General features: G+C 45.2%; 1 protein-coding gene across 8 annotated transcripts in view; it reads right to left on the minus strand.

The window, feature by feature from the left end:
* Positions 1 to 23,274, minus strand: part of KCNIP4 (potassium voltage-gated channel interacting protein 4) — a 268,060-nt gene that overhangs the window by 23,279 nt on the left and 221,507 nt on the right. For all 8 annotated transcript variants that reach the window (XM_053403584.1, XM_053403586.1, XM_053403589.1 and 5 more), the window contains exon 2: positions 9,047 to 9,171. In XM_053403584.1, the coding sequence (XP_053259559.1) occupies positions 9,047 to 9,171 (125 nt within the window). The remainder of the gene's footprint in view (positions 1 to 9,046; positions 9,172 to 23,274) is intronic.

A 23,274-nucleotide genomic window follows, 5' to 3' on the forward strand; every position in this document is an offset into this window, starting at 1 on the left:
AGACAAGAACTATGAAAGCCGATTGGGAGGCCTGAAAAAAATTGGTGACCCACCAAACTGAACAAAGCCCATCATCCATGCATTGTGGCTTGTCAGATCTCCTATTTATGCAGATCCAGGTTAAGTGGCAAAACCAGGCGGTTCGTCAGATCTTTCTAGACAGCAGCCTGGCACCCAAGCTGCATTGGTATGTTAGATTACATGTTTTCCAGGCCAGATGCATCGAGCCACTGCATCATAGCACATAAATTTGCGCGTCAAGCCCCCAAACCCACCCCCATTGAACAAAGACACAATGGACACCGAATTTAGTTTAAAAGTTAATGGGGAAATTTAGGCCACAACGTTATTGAATACACAAGTGTGACTGGTATTGGCTTAGTCATTGGTACCTAATGACTATAACTGGCTCCTGCCCACCCAGCAGGGAGCCTGCAAAGGGTAAGCTACCAGCAGAGGGAGCTCCAATAATGGCTTACCCCTGGGGTACCTAGGGGTCCTGGCATGGCCCTAGCCCCTCCCCAGGCTTCGGCGAGATCCAGACACGGAATACCCTATTAAATGGAGTGGCAGGTGATGGCTGCACCTCCCCTCTCCACACACCCCTAAACCAATGCCTAACCGCCAAACCTTACAAAGTTGTGATGATTGCTAAGAGGTAGGCAAAAACCAAGTGGCCACTGCCAATCTGCCACACTGGAAAAAATTCCTGCCCGGCCCGCAATCCAAAACAGGCAACCAACCGAAGTCCAAAGCAAGGCCAAACGCAGACCTATCAACGGGTGCATGGGTGTTCGGCAGCGTGAAGCAGGAGGGGTTCCCCACTTTACGCTGCCGTTTAAATAATAAAGCCCCGATTACCCCACCACACCAATTGGCTAAGAGCCAGTGGCATGATCGTGGCACCACCGTCCCGGAGCGGGGCAAAGCTCCACCTCCAGGCTGGTTGGGCAGAGTCTCAGGGCAGCGCGCAACATGGTTAGGAGGATTCAACTTATTCAGCACAAAAAGTCACCTGAAGAATCACTTCTGCAGCTGCCTCCGGGACGGATTACGTCCACAACTCTAGGTTCCACTGTAGAGCCTATGTTAAGTCGTCTTAGTTTCTTCAGTTTTCTGCTCTGCATAGGTTTTGAGTTGCTTCCCACCTGCTTGTTATACCTCTGCCTGCTGCCTTGTACTGTGGTTTGCACAGCTTGCCAGTGATACACTTAATCTGTAGCTTGTGGCTTGGCACACTTCCTCAAGTGCTCTCCTTTGCATGGGCTTTTGACCCCCTGGTTGCGCTTTGGACTAGGACTCTGCTTCCTGTCTGAGAAAAGAGACAACCCTAGAATGGCCAACACATTCATTCATAACTGGCTTGGGCAAGCAGAGAGAGCCAGCCGATGCAGCACAGTGTAGCCTCTGCTCATGCCACTGCAATTGTAGCCTAAGGCTCCAAAACTTTGGCCACCTCATGAGAAGACTCGCTGGAAAAGACCCTGATGTTGGGAAAGATTGAGGGCACAAGGAGAAGGGGACGGCAGAGGACGATATGGTTGGACAGTGTTCTCGAAGCTACCAACATGAGTTTGACCAAACTGCGGGAGGCAGTGGAATACAGGAGTGCCTGGCGTGCTCTGGTCTGGGGGTCACGAAGAGTCGGACACGACTAAACAACAAAAATGATGATATCATGTGGAAGAATGCCAAACGATTTTTAAAAAAACACAAAAAAGGAACTATACTAAATATAAAAGGTGAATGTGGAAAGGCCCACAGACCTGGCGTGCTCTGGTCCATGGGGTCACAAAGAGTTGGACACAACTAAACGACTGAACAACAACATTCTTCTCTTCTGCCGCTGCAACCAGGACAGTGAAGCAACCAGCCAAGTTCAGAGAACAATGTGCAGTGTGGGAAGAGAGAGGGCCCCCAACTGGCAAGTGGTGAGGCAAAGTCAATGATTTAAATTCCTTCTACCTGCCTGCTCAATGCTAGCATTTCCTGCTCCAAGTACGTTTGTGTGTGTATTCTCCATAAAAGATAAAGGTAAAGGGACCCCTGACCATTAGGTCCAGTCGTGGCTGACTCTGGGGTTGGGGCACTCATCTCGCTTTACAGGCCGAGGGAGCCAGCGTACAGCTTCCAGGTCATGTGGCCAGCATGACTAAGCCGCTTTTGGCGAACCAGAGCAGCGCACAGAAACGCCGTTTACCTTCCCGCCGGAGTGGTACCTATTTATCTACTTGCACTTTGATGTGCTTTTGAACTGCTAGGTGGGCAGGAGCAGGGACTGAGCAACAGGAGCTCACCCCGTCACGGGGATTCGAACCGCCGACCTTCTGATCGGTAAGCCCTAGGCTCTGTGGTTTAACCCACAGCGCCACCTGCGTCCCTTATAGTGACTTAGAGCATTTATCTACTTGCACTGGCATGCTTTCGAACTGCTAGGTTGGCAGGAGCAGGGACCGAACAACGGGAGCTCACCCCGTCGTGGGGATTTGAATTTCCGACCTTCTGATTGGCAAGCCCTAGGCTCTGTGGTTTAAGCCACAGCGCCATCTGCATCCCGTGTACAATTAAGTAATGTAAGTAATAATGATAAATAAATTAAAATGACTGAGGAAACGGGTACAGTGGAAAACTAGGTGAGGCGTAGAACTCTCAAAGCCAGCTGAGTTTCTCATCCATCCAGAAAATGAAAATCTTATAACCTACCCTTGACATTGCAAGCCAATGCTGGACAACGTTTCAAAACAATGGGATAAATATTTTGCCGAAATATTGACAGAGCTCAAAATGTTTTCATCCATTTCATTATGGGGGGGGGGGGATTCCATCAGTGAAATAACAGCTGAACAAAATAAGCATATACGTATATTTTTCATTATAGAGAAGCTTGCATACAAAATGAGTCGAGTAAAAATCAGAAGATTTAATTCTCACATAGATGTTGCTTCCGTTATAAGGGCAGAAAGCAAAACCATCATTAGCTCTACCACAAAGTAGGGTGAGCTATTCTGCCTAAACAGGAAGGTTTTGGGGTACCATGATAGGATAGCTGGTTATCTGTTATTCAGTTTACAATTATATTTTTTACTGTGCAGGAGAATCACTTAGATTTTCTGCCTCCATCACTAAATGCCTTTGTCATTTCTCTGCCAACAATGTATCTTCATGTGTACTGCACAGTACATCTCTGAATTTACTTCACATGTACAATTTACCTATTTCCCAATATGGCTTGTGTAATATTTATTAGGCAGTAAAAGTTACGGCAGCCCATTTTTGTTTTATTGAGTGCATATTTTTTAAACTGTGTTCTTATGTTTCTATCTGTAAAATGGTAAAGAGAATTAACTATTCTGTTATGTTCTGATCAAGTGCTGAAGATGTGGCAAATTGCAATCAAATATAACCAGCATGTTTGGTGATGGTTAATGCATGAAGCGGTTAAGGGCACAGATCTGTACAGGCAACTCCTCATTTAGATGGGGGTTATGTTTGAGGCACCACATTTGCCAGCGGGACACCGTAGGCCCACCACGTTGCAGTGCCAAAAATGGCGCACATATCAGTGGTTGCGAGCATGCCAACCGTGCAAAAATGGTGAGATGCCTGTATTCCTAGATTCAGCTAGGTTATGCTCCTCACTTGAAAGGAAGGAAATTAAGTTTCCTCCTTGTTTGCTCCTCTTTCACCGTGTGAACTCACCAAGGTAGGATGTGCCTGAGCTTGCTCGCTACAAGTTCAGACTGTGTGCTTAGAGCTATTTCAGTATATTTCGCATCCTAAGATTTCTGCCTGTGTTACTTGCTGCATGGATGAACCTAAGCTCTGGAACTTGGTAAGTAAAGCATTTTTAAACTTACTAAGGTGTATGGTCTGTTCAGTACTAAGAGAGAAACGGGGAAGCTATGGTAGTGGATTAAACTGGATATCAAGGTTTAACAGCCTAAATCCCCATGCTACACCGCTTGCTTGTGGCTTTTTAAGCTTTGCTGGGGGCTCCCCCTTACTTGTGTGTTTTTAGTGCCATATTTTGGAACTAGGGATCCAGACAATTCTTTTATTATTACCCCACACAGGTGATCCATACTACCATATATACATTTCCCCCCACAAAGAAGTATCATAAGAATTAAGAAAACCCTTTCCAGTGTAGAAATTTGGCCAGAGCCAGTCACAGTATGCCACTGCTCACCCTTTTCATTGCGAATATTTATAAAAAGCATTTCAAGTAACAGCGTTCTTCTGACTGCAACTGTGCGAATGTTCACGGCAATCAGTGGTATTTATTGCACCTCAGTAACTGTACGACGAAAAAACAACTTTCTTCACAGAAGTGTGAACAATTATCAGTCTTTGAGTTTGCAAGAGTTGCATTGCCAAGTAATCACAGATTTACGCTATATGTATGGGCTATAATCTGTTTATGTGTCTGCTTAAATCCAGTGAAACCAATAGGCTAAATCAGGCACAGGCAAACTCAGCCCTCCAGATGTTTTGGGACTACAACTCCCACCATCCCTGACCACTGGTCCTGTTAGCTAGGGATGATGGGAGTTGTAGTCCCAAAACATCTGGAGGGCTGAGTTTGCCTATGCTGGGCTAACACATGCTTGACTCTGTTGGTTTGTGGCCATTAGTTACTTCTCCCAATTGGCTGTGTCATCATTTTATATGAAGATGGAATGAAAATATTCAACGGAGACTAGAGGAGCAGTCCAAAAAGAACCAAAGGCAGATGAACAGTCTTTCCCAAAGCAATGCTGGACACTGTCGTCATTGTGTGTGTCCGTAGTGGAGCATATCCCCTTCTTTTTGTTTCACGCTTTGGGTTTTTAAAAACATTTCCTTCTTATTGGAATCAATGACTAGCACAATTTGTCCCCTTTCTAGGCATGTGTCAGGGGAATGGAAGGTCTGGGGATTCTGCAGATTCACAGTCTCCTGGCACATCCTTGACATGCCCCTAGAATGACTTCATTTTATCTCATCTTACTTCAGAGGTCCTATCCTTGTAGAGGGAGATCTGATGATTACTACAATTCCTGGGATGCCCTCGAAGAGACGTAAGTATTGCCACCTTCAGGACAATGCAAGTTAGTATTAAGAAGATTTAACAATACTCAAACCTTTCATTATATCTTAATACCTAGCTCTGGGGAACGCAAAACTTGATTTTGGGACATTTTGCTTGGCCAAGTAAAGGTGTCCTAATATGGATTTCTGACATTTTCTTGTAGGTCAACATGGCTGCCTGTGCTTTTTTCCAGTGAAACATTAGTTCTCACCAAGTTATTTTCATTATCAACATTCTGCCCCGGGTAAGGCTAGCTATTATAAAATAGGTCAAAACTGCAAGTCTCCCACCACACTCACACACGAAAACAAAGTTCACCACAGCCAATCACAATCAAACAACCGCACCCTAGGCCAACCCCAATTTCTCTCACCACCAAAGGAACACAAGCGAATAGCAAAGAGAACCCGCACAAATGATGCTGACACAAAACCGCACACATATATTAAGCAAAACAGAAACATCGCCTCCCGACCCCATCCCCACTCATCTTTCTCCCCTCCACCTCTTCCCCCTTTTTCTTCCTAAGGTAAAGGTAAAGGTACCCCTGCCCGTACGGGCCAGTCTTTTTCTTCCTAATGTTACCCTAATGTCTCAACAAATGAAACTGACCTATGGAAAATGTAACTTGAAAAAAGAGACATTGTGCATAGCTTTATAACCCAACAAAACTTTAATAAAAACATTTTATTAACAAAAAGGGGGCAAGTCTACAAACCTATGTGCACCCATCAGCCAACTGCAGAATTTCCTAAATTGAGACAGGGAAACTCTAAAGCTGTCATGTCTAACTTTTGAATTTCCTCTGGGTTTGCCACTTCCGTTTTGAAATTGGATGTGTGAGGACACGTGTATGTACCCACTTGCATGAAACTTTTCTGCTGAAAAGTACACCTCTAAGCACTATTTCAGCTTGGAAACATGCATGTGCATTACGATTTGAAAGTCAGACTCAGGAAGAAGCTAAATGGAACCATTCTCTCCTGATGTACTTCAACTTGCACTTGCTGTGTTATTATTATTATTACAGTGGTACCTCTGGATGCAAACGGGATCTGTTCCGGAGCCCCGTTTGCATCCAGAAGTGAACGCAACCCATGTCCACGCATCTGCCCATGCGTGGGTTGCTATTCGCTGCTTCTGCGTATGCGCGTGACGTCATTTTGACTGTCTGTAACATGCTCCGTTACTTCCGGGTCACCGCAGCTCGCTACCCGAAAATACTTATCCCGAAGCTCTTTCAACCTAAGATAAAAAGGTAAAGGTACCCCTGCCCGTACAGGCCAGTCTTGACAGAGTCTAGGGTTGTGTGCCCATCTCACTTAAGAGGCCGAGGGCCAGCGCTGTTTGGAGACACTTCCGGGTCACGTGGCCAGCGTGACAAAGCTGCATCTGGCGAGCCAGTGCAGCACACGGAAACGCCGTTTACCTTCCCGCCAGTAAGCGGTCCCTATTTATCTACTTGCACCCTGGGGTGCTTTCGAACTGCTAGGTTGGCAGGCGCTGGGACCGAGCAACGGGAGCGCACCCCGCCGCGGGGATTTGAACCGCCGACCTTTTGATCGGCAAGCCCTAGGCGCTGAGGCTTTTACCCACAGCGCCACCCGCGTCCCATCCTCAACCTAAGATATGACTGTATTATTATTATTATTATTATTATTATTATTATTATTATCATTATTTCGTCCATCTGGCTGAGTTGCCCCAGCACAATACAGCATCACACACTAAAAACTTCCCTGAACAAGGTTGCCCGCTTTATATTCTGATTAAAAATGTGGTAACATTTTGAACACACCCAGGACACTTATGGACTTATGGACACTTATGGACAAAAACAGGTATGTACAGTAGAACCTTAGTTGTAATCCACTCTGTAATCTACTCTGTAAGACTATTCGACTTCCAAAACATTTGACAACCAAGGCGCAATGGGCAGTCAGAGAATTCAATTGAAAAAATTGAGAAACGCGCCTCAGAAGTCGTTCAACTTCTGGGGCACGTTTGGAAATTGAAGCAATTACTTCCGGGTTTTCAGCATTCGGTTTCTGAAACGTTTGGCTTGCAAGACGCTCGAAAACCGAGGTTCCACTGTAGCTTTCATTTTGCAAACCATAGATATTTACAGTGTTGAAAGGATAAGGCAATGTGCTCTAGAAGTGACTATGCTACTAAGAAGAAAAATGAAAGGTTTAATTTGTTGGAAGGGTCCTAACTATTTAACATGTACTTGGGGAAGGGAAGTGTGTGGAAATATAAAAGCTGCTTCAAAAAAAGAAAAAAGAAAAACTTGCACGAAAATTATCAATGGCCCAAAGAGAAAGAAAGGCAGCATGCCGAGAGCGGCTGCTTGATAGTCTGGGCAATTTACTGTGAAGTGCCACTTGTACAAGGCGCACCACAGCGCCATTGGCTTGAAAGGTTAATGACTGCGGCAATCACAGTTTCATTTTGCAGCACATGGAGAGGACAGAAAAGCCAGCTACAAAATGGCGCTCCCCTACTGTGATGGCGGCTTGGCAATGATTCATCAGCAATGGTACTGAAGACTGGGAAGCTGAACATCGCTGGAGGCAGCCTCGAAAGCCTGTGGTGTTGAAGACCCTATTAAATCTATTTTTCAATTACAATGTAAAAACTATTTTTTTAAAAAAAAAGAATTCTCAAAATTACTCAAGCTTTGGCATTACTCAACTCTAGTACAGCTCCTCGCAGTAGCTATTTACTTATCAGGCAATTTGGCGCTCTTCAATTCCTTTTCATTATTTCTCCTTCGTTGTACATTAGTTCCTGCCGTGTAAATTTTAAATTATTACCCTATGCAAATCGCACACTTATTACAACACATCCATAGCTCGTCCACTATGTATACCTCCAACCCAATTTCAAAATATGCATTGTTCCCTCAGTTAGCGATACCCAGAAATGGCAGTGGATAGGCTCAGATAGCTTGGCGCTATTTGATCCTCGGCCGCGTCATACCCCATGCCAGCCAATCGGCGGACGTGGGGGGCGTGGCCTCACTTACTTAGGTCTGGCGCGGCCGAGGACCTCCCTCTTTCCCACGCTGCAGCTGATCCGGTTTTCCCTACCCTCCCACCCTTTAGGCTAGGTTCTCTGACGTTGCTATGAACCTCGGTTGGTCACCTTCAAGGGGCATGGTAGTAATTTTTCCATCTGGCAGATTGGCTCCAGCCATTTGGTTTTCGCCTACCTCTTAGCAAACCGTCACAACTCCATGAAGAAGAAGAAGAAGAGTTTGGATTTGATATCCCGCCTTTCACTCCCTTTAAGGAGTCTCAAAGCGGCTAACATTCTCCTTTCCTTTCCTCCCCCACAACAAACACTCTGTGAGGTGAGTGGGGCTGAGAGACTTCAGAGAAGTGTGACTGGCCCAAGGTCACCCAGCAGCTGCATGTGGAGGAGCGGAGACGCGAACCTGGTTCCCCAGATTACGAGTCTACCGCTCTTAACCACTACACCACACTGGCTCTCTGGTATTGGTGGTTAGGCATTGGTGGGGGTACCGTCTATTGTTATGCAGATGAAGGGGGAGAGGGAGCGCCATCACCTTCTCCCAAATAAAGGGTAGTCCGGTAAAGGATTCTGGGGGGCGTGGCCTTGTCCTAAGCCTATGGAGGTGTGGGCCCATGGCACACCCCCACGTGGTGACCCCAGGGGAGGTCCTAGTTGACGTGCCTCAGCAGGACTCCTCCCACTGGTGGTTAACCCTCACCGGCCAGGCCGGTTAGTTGTAGAACCAATGCCTAAGCCAATACCGCTCAATTCCTGTAATCAATAAAGTTGTGGCCTAATTTGACCCATTAACTCGAATTCTTGTGTCCTGTGTCCTTATTTCTATGGGGGGAGGCGGGAACTCGCCACGCAACATGGCTGACCTGTGTACTCAAGTAGCAGCAAGTTGACATCAGGAGATGGCTGACCCCTTCTGCAGGGTCAACCAGGACCACTTACGTTTTTGAACCCTCTGTACAGAATCTGAAGCTCCTTCTTTGTGAATCTGCTCTGTGCTTCCAGCAGTTCGAGGGCTTCGGGTCGATGCCGCACAGTGGCCATTTCCATTTCATCTTCTACGCTGTCTGTGAGACCAAACAGAAGGAGAAGTCAGACGAAAACAACCCATTACTTGGGAACTGATCTCCCGTGCATAAAGGATGTGGAAAATGAGGCAAAGGGGGTCTGAGAGTTGACAAAGAATATCTTTATGAGCTTGCTTTTGGTAAAGGTGCCACTCACTTAACAGTAAGTAGAGCTCTTTGTTTATGTGTAACCTGAAGCGTATGTAACCTGAAGCGTATGTAACCTGAGGTACCACTGTATCTGTCTGACTGTTGATGTCACATCTTGAATTGCTCAACTTATTTAGACCAATGGAGCTACTTTGTACTTGTATCTGTATATATCTGTACAGTGGTTACATACGCTTCAGGTTACAGACTCCACTAACCTAGAAATAGTGCTTCAGGTTAAGAACTTTGCTTCAGGATGAGAACAGAAATCGTGCTCTGGCGGCACGGCGGCAGCGGGAGGCCCCATTAGCTAAAGTGGTGCTTCAGGTTAAGAACAGTTTCAGGTCAAAAACGGACCTCTGGAACGAATTAAGTACTTAACCCGAGGTACCACTGTATCTGCAAAAGCCTGCAAGTTGTATATATTTACATCCAGAACTGCTGAGCCTTATCTTCTGCAACAGTAAACTATCTGAATCTTTCTCTGCTTCTTGTGTGGTGTCTGTTACTGGGAGCAACTTCCACTGTGTGGGTATCTCACCTGAGATTCCTGACAAAAATTTCATTCTACTACTGGAAAGAATTAGTTATAGCTACCCAATGTTGTTATTTTGTTTTTATTGCCTGACCATGTGCTTTTGGACACTTCATGAACTGGAGTTTGTTTTTTTTAAAAAAAAGCAAAAAAATCAATGTGTGCACACAGGTATCTGTGCACATGCCCTGTCAATACTTAATAGGCATAACAAAATCAACTAATTAGAAGGCAGGGACAAACACAGAAGGGAATAAACAGTAAGGACTCCTCCTATACCAATTCAAGTACCATATTTTTCGCTTTATAGGACTCACCGGACCACAAGACACACCTAGTTTTTAGAGGGGGGAATCAAGGGGGAAAAAATACCCCCCCAGCCCCAAAGAGCAAAGAAGCCAAGACAGCGAGAGGAATCCATCCTGACTGGCCGCGTCAGTCCCTTCTCCCTCCTGGGGAAAAGCCCGCAAGAGCTGCACGAAGCTTGTGTGTGGCTCTTGGGGGCTTTTCCTGCCTGCCTCCCCCCCTTCATTCGCTCCATGGGATGCACAGACTTTTCCCCTTAGTTTTTAAGAGGGAAAAAGTGCGTCCTATGGAGCAAAAATACGGTATGTGTGAGTGTGGACTACTCCAGTCTAATTAGAATGTGGGGGTTGGGAGAGAGAAGCTAAATAATGTCCAAATGTAGACAAGCTCCAAATGAAGGCTTGTCCCATCAGAAGAGATCAGAAGACTGACAGCAATGTTTTTTCAAAATCTCAAAATTGCAGCTTTAAAAAATTGCAGCTCTGGTTGGCTATTCCTCTCTCTCTCTCTCTCTCTCTCTCTCTCTCTCTCTCTGTCTTTCTTTCTTTCTTTCTTGCTCATTAATTAACTTCCCCCTCCACCTTTTTCCAAAACACACACAATAAAATTGAATATTTTACTTCAAGGATGCCACTGAAGTTTTGTTTGAGGTGAAGAGTTCTGCCATTGCAAAAAGTTTGAAATGCACTGATTTAAGCTTTTTTGCTTTTTTTAAAAAAAGAACACCTGGATTTTAATTCATTTAGTCACATTTGTGTTTTATTGCAAATATATGCTGCAAGAGGTTCTTGAGACAATACTAGTGAAATTAGGGGTAGATTTATTCTGCTTTATTACTTGTTCTGCAAATGCTACCACATTATAGATGTCTGGAGGGACTACAGTGCATATATATATATATCTCCAGAACATTTGAAGTATGAAAAGTTATGGGATTTAAGCCGGAAGTTACAGGATGTGCTGCTTGGAAATGAAGCAGTATAAGAAGAAGAAGAAGAAGAGTTTGGATTTGTTATCCCGCCTTTCACTCCCCTTCAGGAGTCTCAAAGCGGCTAACATTCTCCTTTCCCTTCCTCCCCCACAACAAACACTCTGTGAGGTGAGTGGGGCTGAGAGACTTCAAAGAAGTGTGACTGGCCCAAGGTCACCCAGCAGCTGCATGTGGAGGAGCGGAGACGCGAACCCGGTTACCCAGATTATGTGACTACCGCTCTTAACCACTACACCACACTGGCTCTCAACCACTATGCTTTTGAATTATGGTGCTGGAGGAGACTCTTGAGAGTCCCATGGCCTGCAAGAAGATCAAACCTCTCCATTCTGAAGGAAATCAGCCCTGAGTGCTCACTGGAAGGACAGATCCTGAAGCTGAGGCTCCAATACTTTGGCCACCTCATGAGAACAGAAGACTTCCTGGAAAAGACCCTGATGTTGGGAAAGATGGAGGGCACAAGAAGAAGGGGATGACAGAGGATGAGATGGTTGGACAGTGTTCTCAAAGCTACAAACATGAGCCTGACCAAACTGCGGGAGGCAGTGGAAGACAGAAGTGCCTGGCGTGCTCTGGTCCATGGGGTCACGAAGAGTCGGACACGACTAAATGACTAAACACCAACAACAAACCACTATAAAACTTTTTCAGATACAATTAATATTGTAAGTGGGATTGTGTATAACCAACCGCCTTGAAAGCATCAGGAGCACAAATAATCATCAATGTGTAATAAAAAAAATTTCTGGTAGGACCCTTGTCCATTGGATCCAATGTGTGTACTCAAAAATAAGTTCTTATCACTAAGTATGGTTACCAGGAAAGAAATCCTAGAGTCTGTTTACTAGACTCACTGGGATATATTTGTGAGTAAACCCGAATGGGATTTGGCTATAAATTAGCTAAAATCCTAGGCCTGGTTCAACATGTTTATCACTTGATGACTGCAACATCAAGTGATGTGCCACCACAAACCAAACCTTCATATCACCTCACATCACTGTGTGTGTGACTCAATGAAAAGTAAGATCATTTACAGAGCCATTTTGAAATAAGAAAAGTCTCGTTGGAAAGCTTAAACCTCCAAGGATGAAAAAGACAAAACAGGTAGGATGGCAGGATCAAGTGCAGTCGCTGCGTATGCAGTCCTAACAATTGACATTTCACATCGTTTTATTCTGCATATGGAAAAGCTGAAACATTAGTGCAAGGATCACTCTAGATGATAGACCTGATCAGACTTTCACTGCTATTGCTGAACAACCATAATGAACCGACTCTTCTCTGAAAAGGAAACAAACCACGATGTGGCAGAATCCAGCTATGCAGAATTCCGTTATCTGGGTCACTGGGTTGTAGTTCCCTTCTAGTCGGGATTCAGGCCTCACCATGGGACTGAAACTGCCTTGGTCGCACTGGTTGATGATCTCTGGCAGGCTAGGGACAAAGGTAAGAGCTGTTTCCTAGTTCTGCTGCATCTCTCAGCGGTGTTTGATACCATCAACAGTAACATCCTTCTGGACCGTCTTGAGGGACTGGGAGCTGGGGACACTGTCATACAGTGGTTCCGCTCCTTCCTCCTGGGCCGTGTCCAGAAAGTGGTGGTGGGGGATGAGTGTTCAGACCCCTGGGCTCTCACTTGTGGGGTGCCTCAGGGTTCTGTCCTCTCCCCTATGCTTTTCAACATCTACATGCAGCTGCTGGGAGAGATCATCAGGGGGTTTGGGCTGGGTGTTCATCAGTATGCGGATGATACCCAGCTCTACCACTCTTTCAAATCAGAACCAGTGAAGGCAGTGAAGGTCCTGTGTGAGTGTCTGGAGGCAGTTGGAGGATGGATGGCGGCTAACAGATTGAGGTTGAATCCTGACAAGACAGACATACTGGTCCTGAATGGGGTAACTGTGCCCCTGAAGGACCAGGTGCGCAGCCTGGGAGTCATTTTGGACTCACAGCTGTCCATGAAGGCACAGGTCAAATCTGTGTCCAGGGCAGCTGTTTACCAGCTCCATCTGGTACGTAGGCTGAGACTCTACCTGCCTGCGGACTGCCTCACCAAAGTGGTGCATGCTCTGGTTATCTCTCACTTGGACTACTGCAATGCGCTCTACTTGGGGCTACCTTTGAAGGTGACCCGGAAACTACAACTAATCCAGAACACGGCAGCTGGTGACTGGGAGCGGACACTGGGACCATATAACACCGGTCCTAAGAGATCTGCATTGGCTCCCAGTACGTTTCCGAGCACAATTCAAAGTGTTGGTGCTGACCTTTAAAGGCCTAAACGGCCTTGGTCCAGTATATTTGAAGGAGCGTCTCCACCCCCATCGTTCTACCCGGACACTGAGGTCCAGCACTGAGAGCCTTCTGGCGGTTCCCTCACTGCGAGAAGCCAAGTTACAGGGAACCAGGCAGAGGGCCTTCTCGGTAGTGGCGCCTTCCCTGTGGAATGCCCTTCCACCAGATGTCAAAGAGAACAACAACTACCAGACTTTTAGAAGACATCTGATGGCAGCCCTGTTTAGCAAAGCTTTTAATGTTTGATGTATTACAGTATTTTAATATTTTTTTTTGCAAGTCGCCCAGAGTGGCTGGGGAAGCCCAGCCAGATGGGTGGGGTAATAATAACAATAATAATAACAATAATAATAATAATAATAATAATAATAATACTCAGAATAGGCTCATTGAATTTAATGAACATTATTAACATAGGTCCCTTAATTTCAATGGGTCTACTCTGAGCAACAGTTAGTTGGATACAGCCCTCGGTATCAAAACATCAAAAAGATGGTGGTCTAAGGAGGCAATGGGGCGTTTACTAGAGCTTTCCAGCTAATCTCAATTAACAGGAACAGACGGCAATGATGATATTTAGTGCCTATTGAACACTACAAGAATCATTAAAAGCACTAGGAGTAACACACAACTAGTTGTTCCTCATCCTCTTAGAACAGTCAGTGTTGATCAGGAACACCCAAACTTGGCCCTCCAGATGTTTTGGGACTACAACTCCCATCATCCCTAGCTAACAGGACCAGTGGTCAGGGATGATGGGAATTGTAGTCCCAAAACATCTGGAAGGCGGAGTTTTGGGGTGCCTGGTGTAGCTAAAACAAAATAGCAATGGGCCATTTATAGTTTGAGTCAATGGGGCTTAGTCTCAAGTATGCATAAAACTGAGGATTTAATGACAGAGCATTCCATGGAAGTCAGAATAATTTTGAGAATCTGTATGCTCTGGAAACAGAGAATCATAGAATCATAGTATTGGAAAGGTCTCTACGGGTCATCTAGTCCAGGCTTCCTCAAACCCGTCCCTCCAGATGTTTTTGGCCTACAAGTCCCATGATCCCTAGCTAGCAGGACCAGTGGTCAGGGATGATGGGAACTGTAGTCTCAAAACATCTGGAGGGCCGAGTTTGAGGAAGCCTGATCTACTCTAATCCCCTGCCAATGCAGGGATCTCAACTAAAGCATCCAAGACAGATGGCCACCCAACCTCTGCTTAGAAACCTTCAAGGAAGGAGAGTCCACCACCTTCTGAGGGAGTCTGTTCCACCATCAAACACTTCTTACCACCAGAAAGCTCTTCCTGATGTTTAGTCGGAATCTCCTTTTTTGAAACTTCAATCCATTGCTTTGAGTCCTACCCACCGGAGCAAGAGAAAACATTCTTAAATATGCTCCAAATCAGAAGGGAAAAAAGAGGTGTTGGAGCTCACCCTTGTTCTCTTAGAATGGCAATGATGACCACCTGAGAGGTGCTGGCGCTAAGACCCCATGTGCTCCGGCTGAAAAAAAGCCTTGCTCAGTTTACTTTTTCAGCACTGCCTTACAATGCAGTTTCATGGGTCTTCCTTTCCCACACCCCTATCCTGGCTTGCTTTTGTCATGTAAAGCTGGTGCAGAGGGCTTCAGGTACAGTAGGTGTCACCCTATTTTTCACTCCATAAGGCGCACCTGACCATAAGGCGCACCTACTTGAGGAGACTCTTGAGAGTCCCATGGACTGCAAGAAGATCAAACCTATCCATTCTTAAGGAAATCAGCCCTGAGTGCTCACTGGAAGGACAGATCCTGAAGCTGAGCCTCCAATACTTGGGCCATCTCATGAGAAGAGAAGACTCCCTGGAAAAGACCCTGATGTTGGGAAAGATGGAGGACACAAGGAGAAGGGACGACAGAGGACCAGATGGTTGGACAGTGTTCTCAAAGCTACCAGCATGAGTTTGACCAAACTGCAGGAGACAGTGGAAGACAGAAGTGCCTGGTGTGCTCTAGTCCATGGGGTCACGAAGAGTCGGACACGACTAAACGACTAAACAACAACAACAACTTTGGGGGGGAATTCAAGAAAAAAAATATGCGGCTCTTGGGGGCTTTTGCTGGAGGTGGGGGAAGTGAGAGAGCCTCGTTCTGTCCCTTCCCCCACCTCCCGCAGAAGCCAGGGATAGCCGCGCGAAGCCTCCTCAAGGCAGTGGGATGAAGGCTCCCTGCTGCCCTGCGGAGGCTTCATGGGCTACCCCAGAACTGCTGAGGAGCTTGTGGGGCTGGCAGTGGGGGAAGCCTGGCTCCCCGCCCCCAGCCCCAGGGACCACACATTCACTCCATAAAACATACAGACATTTCCCCTTAGATTTTAAGAGGAAAAAAGTGCGTCTTATGGAGCGAAAAATACGGCATTTCCTCTCTGAAAGTTGCTTCTCCCCCAAAGAAGTAAAAAAAAAAAACACAACTCCCTTTTATCTGTTGGGATGAAAAACAGAGTGGGTGTGTGTGTGTGCGCACAGTTTTGAATAGACAAATAGCTAGGAAAGAAAGGGTTAAACAAATTCTCTCCACCCCCCCATTGCTTTACGTAATAAGAAAGTAAGTGGGGGGATTTATCACATGAAATTCCTCCCTGAGTAAGCCATAAGTTAAGAAGCTGGCACATTTATCAGGCAGGAGGGTGTTGTGTGCCTTAAACCCTGTTTTGCCTGCTTGATCTGACACCTGAATCTCCCCCCCCCCCAATCCATAGCTGTCAATGTTTTCCTTTTTTTGAGGGAAATTCCCTTATTCCGAATAGGATTCCTTGCAAGAAAAGGGAAAAGTTGACAGCTATGCCCTAATCCATGACTATCACTTATACCAGGGGTCAGCAAACCTTTTCAGCAGGGGGCCGGTCCACTGTCCCTCAGACCTTGTGGGGGGCCAGACTATATTTTGAAAAAAAATGAATGAATTCCTATGCCCCACAAACAACCCAAAGATGCATTTTAAATAAAAGCACACATTCTACTCATGTAAAAGCACCAGGCAGGCCCCACAAATAACCCAGAGATGCATTTTAAATAAAAGGACTCATTCTACTCGTGTAAAAACACGCTGATTCCCAGACCGTCTGGGCCGGATCTGGCCCCCGGGCCTTAGTTTGCCTACCCATGACTTATACTATTGCCCATTCAGTTAATGTCTACCTTTTTCAAGGTTAGACCCTTCTGCGTCCTGTAATGTATTTGAGCTCCCAGCTAACTATCATGAACATTTGCTTAATGCTTTTCCATTGAGGAATTCATCCTTGTATAGCTCAGAAATGAATGCACCCAAAAAAAAAGAAAAAAAAAGAAATGAATGCACCCTAGAAGTCTTCACATCACAATCGCTGCATCTATTTTTCTTTTCTTATGGTGTGTCTCCCCCTCCCCCCCCCCGATGCCAGCAATATATTTAAGCGGAAATGAAAAAGCATAATTCACAGGATGTATTTTTTTAAAAAAGAACCCAGGGACAAAAACATCAATAAATCTGCTACCTTTTGTTTTCAGGTAATGGCTGATTCCTCTATAGAAATGTAATCTGAGCCAAAACAGCAACAGAAACAAGGATAATGACTTACTTGGTGTCATGTGGAACAGCATTTCAGCAGACTTTTTGTCCAGTTTAATGAAACCTATTCCCAATTAAAGCAACTCAATTATATCAAATCAACACTTTAGGCCCTCGTCCAACTGAATTCCCATTGACAGTAACAGATGGTATTCATAATCAACACATTGCCCTGGTTTTAATGGGGCATGGCTTTGTTCTCCTAACGAAATGGTGAAGCTCTCTCAGGTGGGAAGCCACTTGGTCAAATTCTCCTCCATTCCTTGCACAAAGAAAATGAAGGCTGCTGCTAAAATTAGGCTAACAAGAGCACCAGGTGTGTGGGGTTGAGTTCCATTGAGATCACAGGTGGGGAAGGGAAGTTTAACCTTTCTTGTCCCAGCTGTGGTCCCAATGTAAAGTGTGTGAGTGTGTGCGTAAGTGTACAATTTAAGGGAGTCGGCAGGAAGAACCCTGCCATACTTTCCAATGACACATTTAGCATCAGTTTGGCACTAACTTCTAGAGTGCTAATGTCACATTTACTAAAACGCCAATGACTCTGCTATGCTGTGGCACACGAAATTTAAAACGCCACTCTGAAGCTGTGGCAGCAGCCGACAGCAACATCTCTCCAAAGGGCACTTGTCTGTCTGTACAATTATCCACCTTTTATACTCGTTTCCACTTTTCTCTGAAAGTTTAATTGACCCCAATCTGCAGCGACTGCAGAAGCCTGGAACTTCTGTTTCTCCCCGCTACTTAAGCATTGACAAACGAGGCTGTGTTTTGCAAGTGGCTTCCTCCAGATCTAGCCCACTCATCTCATGAACATTTACGAAGCTCCTTCGTTTCCACTGTGCAATTAAGCTTCAGTCCTAATCAAATATATATACGTGCAAGGAAGTCATGCCACACAGGTCAATGGAGCTTATTTCCAAGGTTGAAGGGACCACAATCAAGTGTTGAGTTAAGATAGTGACTGAGAGCTAATCTGCATTTAATGCACAATCACAGAGTAAAAAATGCTCCTGGGCTGTACCATTTCAGATTGCAAGTGGGAGAATCACATTTCCGAATTTTGCCTCATATTTAAAAATCCCCACATAGAGAGAGTTGGCATGTCAGATACAAGGTTCTAGCTTAGCCATCTTCCCCATGTGCTAGCTTCCTGAGTACCAGGAGGTTGTTTCATAGGACAGCACTTTTACCTGTCACCCCTGGTATATAGCACAACATGGTACGCACCAGGAGCAGGTTCACTAAATGATGTATATAAAAGGTAAAGGGACCCCTGACCATTAGGTCCAGTCGTGGCCAACTCTGGGGTTGCGGCGCTCATCTCGCTTTATTGGCCGAGCTTCCGGGTCATGTGGCCAGAATGACTAAGCCGCTTCTGGCGAACCAGAGTAGCACACGGAAATGCCGTTTACCTTTCCGCCAGAGCGGTACCTATTTATCTACTTGCACTTTGACGTGCTTTTGAACTGCTAGGTAGGCAGGAGCAGGGACCGAGCAATGGGAGCTCACCCCATTGCGGGGATTCAAACCGCTGACCTTCTGATCGGTAAGTCCTAGGCTCTGTGGTTTAACCCACAACACCACCCACGTCCCAAATGATGTATATACACTGGCTCTTATTCTCTGAGGTCAAACGACACATTACACTTAATGTGTTGCCTGCAGCTAAGTATGGGTTTACGTCTTACTCAAAAGAAAGTGCAGAGGACATGATCTAGTTTGGGCCAGCAATGTGTGGTGAGGGGAGGTTTCATATTTCCCTCCCCATTTAAGACCCCCCCCCAAAAAAAGAGAAACTTATCTTTCTCTCTGTGATTTTTTTTTTTAAAAGGCCTTATTTTTAAAACGTTTCATTGGGGCATAGCTAGGGAATGAGGATTAAAACTTCTCTCCACATGTACTGTGATACCAATTCAGATTCCGCCCCATAACTTTTAAGTAAGAAAAGATCACATATGAAGCTGCCATCTGGATATTAGATGTAATTCATGCAGAGAATCTTAGGTGTTAGGACTGGAGTGCAAGTCATTTGTGGGCTGCAAATTTCAGTAAATACATTAATATGCATCTCTAAATTTAAATAATTATTATGCACAGCACAGTGAATATTAAGATGTTCTAAATTAAAAATTAAAGGCTTTGTAGAATATGCACAATTCAAATATTTCTCATTTGCATTTGAAAATTAAATCTCCCTTTTCTGATTACAAGGGAAGGAGCAAGTTCCGCTGTTCAGTATTCAAGAGGCTCCAAACTCCAATTTTCAAGTCATGATAAACAGCCTGTGAAAATTTGCTAGAACCTGCCATGCAAGCTCAATGTCACAGGTAATCCATTTTTTAAACAGACAAGTTTATGCTCCACTAATTTGTAACTTAAAAATTGGTTCCAGAAAGAACTGATTAAGTGGGTTTCCAATTTGCATCCAACAAAATGGCAAATTGGTCCCTGCAAATTCTTTTCCTCAGAAGAAGAGAGTTCTAAATGCTACTATGCAAATCTAAATCGCTGTCATTCTTTCAAGGTCCAGTTCCTAAAGTTTAGAGAAGCAGGATCAGTCTGTTTATAATATATATTCTTCCAATGTTGTTGTTGTTTAGTCATTTAGTCATGTCCGACTCTTCATGACCCCATGGACCAGAGCATGCCAGGCACTCCTGTCTTCCACTGCTTCCTGCAGATTGGTCAGACTCATGCTTTTAGCTTCAAGAACACTGTCCAACCATCTCGTCCTCTGTCGTCCCCTTCTCCTTGTGCCCTCCATCTTTCCCAACATCAGGGTCTTTTCCAGGGAGTCTTCTCTTCTCATGAGGTGGCCAAAGTATTGGAGCCTCAGCTTCAGGATCTGTCCTTCCAGTGAGCACTCAGGGCTGATTTCCTTCAGAATGGAGAGGTTTGATCTTCTTGCAGTCCATGGGACTCTCAAGAGTCTCCTCCAGCACCAGAATTCAAAAGCATCAATTCTTTGGCGATTAGCCTTCTTTATGGATTCTTCCAATAGCATCATAAAATATGAACATTGTAGACTAGGATCTTTCTCCCATTACAGTTTAAGAACTAACCCCCTGAGAAAATGGGAGAAGACTAAAACTGGGTAATGGGCACCCCCATTATTATGAAGCAGATCCACACCATACTGTAGCCTTCTTAGACTTTACCGACTGGTGGAGTCTGTGTTGCTCCCAGGAGGGAGGAAGGGAGTGAGTCAAATGACACCGAGGTTGATTCAGAGAAAGAGTTTCTTCTGCTCTCTGAATAGCAGAAGGCACTTGCGTGGTCAGTTCACAGCAAGTCCAAAGAAATGAGAGATTCCATGCAGTATATATATATATATCCTCCAGGATATACCCTCTCCCCCCTTCCCCAGGAATCCAGCCACATAAGCTTATACATGTAAGTTGACATCACAGGTGTTCCTGCTCCTGTACTCTTAACCATAAAACCATAAAAGGGTGTTCCTGTTCCTGTATTCCTTATCTTGGGGTAAGAAGGTCACCAACTCTAAGAGTACTCCTGGCGCCGTTCCCGGTGGGCTGAAAAGGTCTGTGCGTCATTGTGGTCAGGATGTAAGATAAGACCCAGATGTGTCATCCCTGCTCCACTTTGGAACTGGCAAGGCCATTCATTAGGTGTTATGGACTGATAAAGGAGAGAGCTTTGTTTATACAGCTGTGTTCTTGTTATGCATTTGCTCAAGTGCTCAAGTTAATGGTTTTTAGCTAATGCACCCTTGGAGAAGGATAAATGAGGATTTTGGGGCCCGTTTCAGACTGACTGCACAGTCAGATTTTAGAATGGGAAACCTATTCCTTAAACACATTTGAAGCACATCCAACACACATTTAAACCCTATCATTTCCCCCAGCAAATCCTGAGAATTGTAGTTTGCTAAGGGTGCCGAGAACTGTAGATCTGTGAGGGAAAGACTACAGTCCCCAGGATTCGTCGGGGAAAACATTTGTTTGATATGTGCTCTGGAAGTGCTTTAAATGTTTGGTGCACATCTGCCCATTATCTACTACTACAAACACTATTCTGACTGATCACAACAGGAGCTGTTTGTTCTACACGTATGTTGCTCCTTTGGAGAGTTATGAATGGAGAGGCAACATCTTTGCTCTGGGCTATCTCAAGACTACAGTATATCCTAATGGTGAACTCATTCTCTAAATGTAGCCCAAACATCACCATCAATGCACATGAAGGAAGTATTTGCAGGCTTGGGAAGAAGAAGAAGAAGAAGAAGAAGAAGAAGAAGAAGAAGAAGAAGAAGAAGAAGAAGAAGAAGTAGTTATTTATACCCCGCCCATCTGGCTGGGCTTCCCCAGCCACTCTGGGCGGCTTCCAAAAAAATATTAAAATACTATAATACACCAAACATTAAAAGCTTCCCTAAACAGGGCTGCCTTCAGATGTCTTCTAAAAGTCTGATAGTTGTTGTTCTCTTTGACATCTGGTGGGAGGGCATTCCACAGGGAAGGCACCACTACCGAGAAGGCCCTCTGCCTAGTTCCCTGTAGCTTTGCTTCTCGCAATGAGGGAACCGCCAGAAGGCCCTCGGAGCTGGACCTCAGTGTCCGGGTAGAACGATGGGGGTGGAGACGCTCCTTCAGATATACTGGACCAAGGCCGCTTAGGGCTTTAAGGTCAGCACCAACACTTTGAATTGTGCTCAGAAACGTACTGGGAGCCAATGTAGGTCTTTCAAGACCGGTGTTATGTGGTCTCTGTGGCCGCTCCCAGTCACCAGTCTGGTTGCCGTGTTCTGGATTAGTTTCGTTTCCGGGTCACCTTCAAACTGTATGGATGGCACACATGAGTGGCAGCCCATATGGAGTGAGCATGTGCGGCATCCCGTACGGAGTGCCCATGCATGGCCACACATGCACACTCCGTATGGACATTGCAGGCGTGTCACCGGTCAGTTTGGCCTGCCCCTCGGCATCCCGCCCCGGGTGCTGGAGAGGGTTCCTCCACCACTGAGGCCAAGTGCTGGGATCATGCGACCTCATTATTGCACAGGCTGCCCCTTTGTTTCCAAGCACAATTTATGGTGCTGGTTCTAAGCCTTTTACGGCTCAGGACCAAGGTACTTGTGGGACTTTCTCCTCCAATATGAATCTTCCCATTAAAGTCCACTGATGCAGCCCTCCTGCACATGCCATTACTTTCTGAGGCACAGCTGGTGACAATGCACAAGACATTGCACAAGGCTGGTCCACGACGTTTTGCTGCTTGGGGCAAAACAGAAAATGGTGTCCCCACTTGCCGCCCTTCTACTTCGAGGTACAAGATCTACTACAGAAGCCACAAACAGAAAACTCATTCAAATTGTGTCCAAAAGGAAAATGTTACATACGAGAAACAAACTTATCTTCGTTGATATCTAACCCTTGAGCGTAACATCGCCAACACTTCATTTGATCAAACTTACCTTTATTGATATCTACAGGAGCCTGGCTAAAGGAACTTTAAAGACTGAATTTTCCTTTTGGACACAATTTGAATGAGTTTTCTGTTTGTGGCTTTTGTAGTAGATCTTGTACCTTGTTCTCTCAATTTTTGGATTATTAATATAAGATTTACAATGTAGAATGGTTTAGTAGTGGCTACTTGAGGTACAGATCTGTCACCTCTCCCAGTTTCCCCAGGCTGCCACCTGAGGCAACTGCCTCATGGGCCCTGAAAAGAGGTGTTTTAAAAATGTATGGTTGCTCCCCAATAACTCTTTACAGTGGTACCTTGATTCTCAAACTTAATCCGTTCCGGAAGTCCGTTCCAAACCCAAAGCGTTCCAAAACCAAGGCGCAGTTTCCCGTAGAAAGTAATGCAAAATGGATCAATCCGTCCCAGACTTTTACAAACAAGCCCTAAAACAGCAATTCAACATGAATTTTACTATCTAATGAGACCACTGATCCATAAAATGAAATCAATAAACAATGTACTGCAGTCACACAATCAGTCAACCAGTAGCTGAACTGGGTTCCACGCAGTCACAAAAACAAACAAAAAAGTCGCAAAAACAAAAACGCAAAATAAATAGCAAAAACAGACAGACCTCAGCGTAACACTCAAAATGGAGCATGTTCGGCTTCCAAAAAAAGTTCGCAAACCAGAACACTTAATTCTGGGTTTGCAGCTTTTGGGTTCCAAGTTGTTCGAGTATCAAGGCATTTGAGAACCAAGGTACCACTGCATTTCCATCCTGCTAGGAGCTAAACACTTTTTATTTACTGCTGCAATT

The sequence above is a fragment of the Podarcis raffonei genome, chromosome 9, assembly GCF_027172205.1.
Source record: "Podarcis raffonei isolate rPodRaf1 chromosome 9, rPodRaf1.pri, whole genome shotgun sequence".
NCBI classification, from domain to species: domain Eukaryota; kingdom Metazoa; phylum Chordata; class Lepidosauria; order Squamata; family Lacertidae; genus Podarcis; species Podarcis raffonei.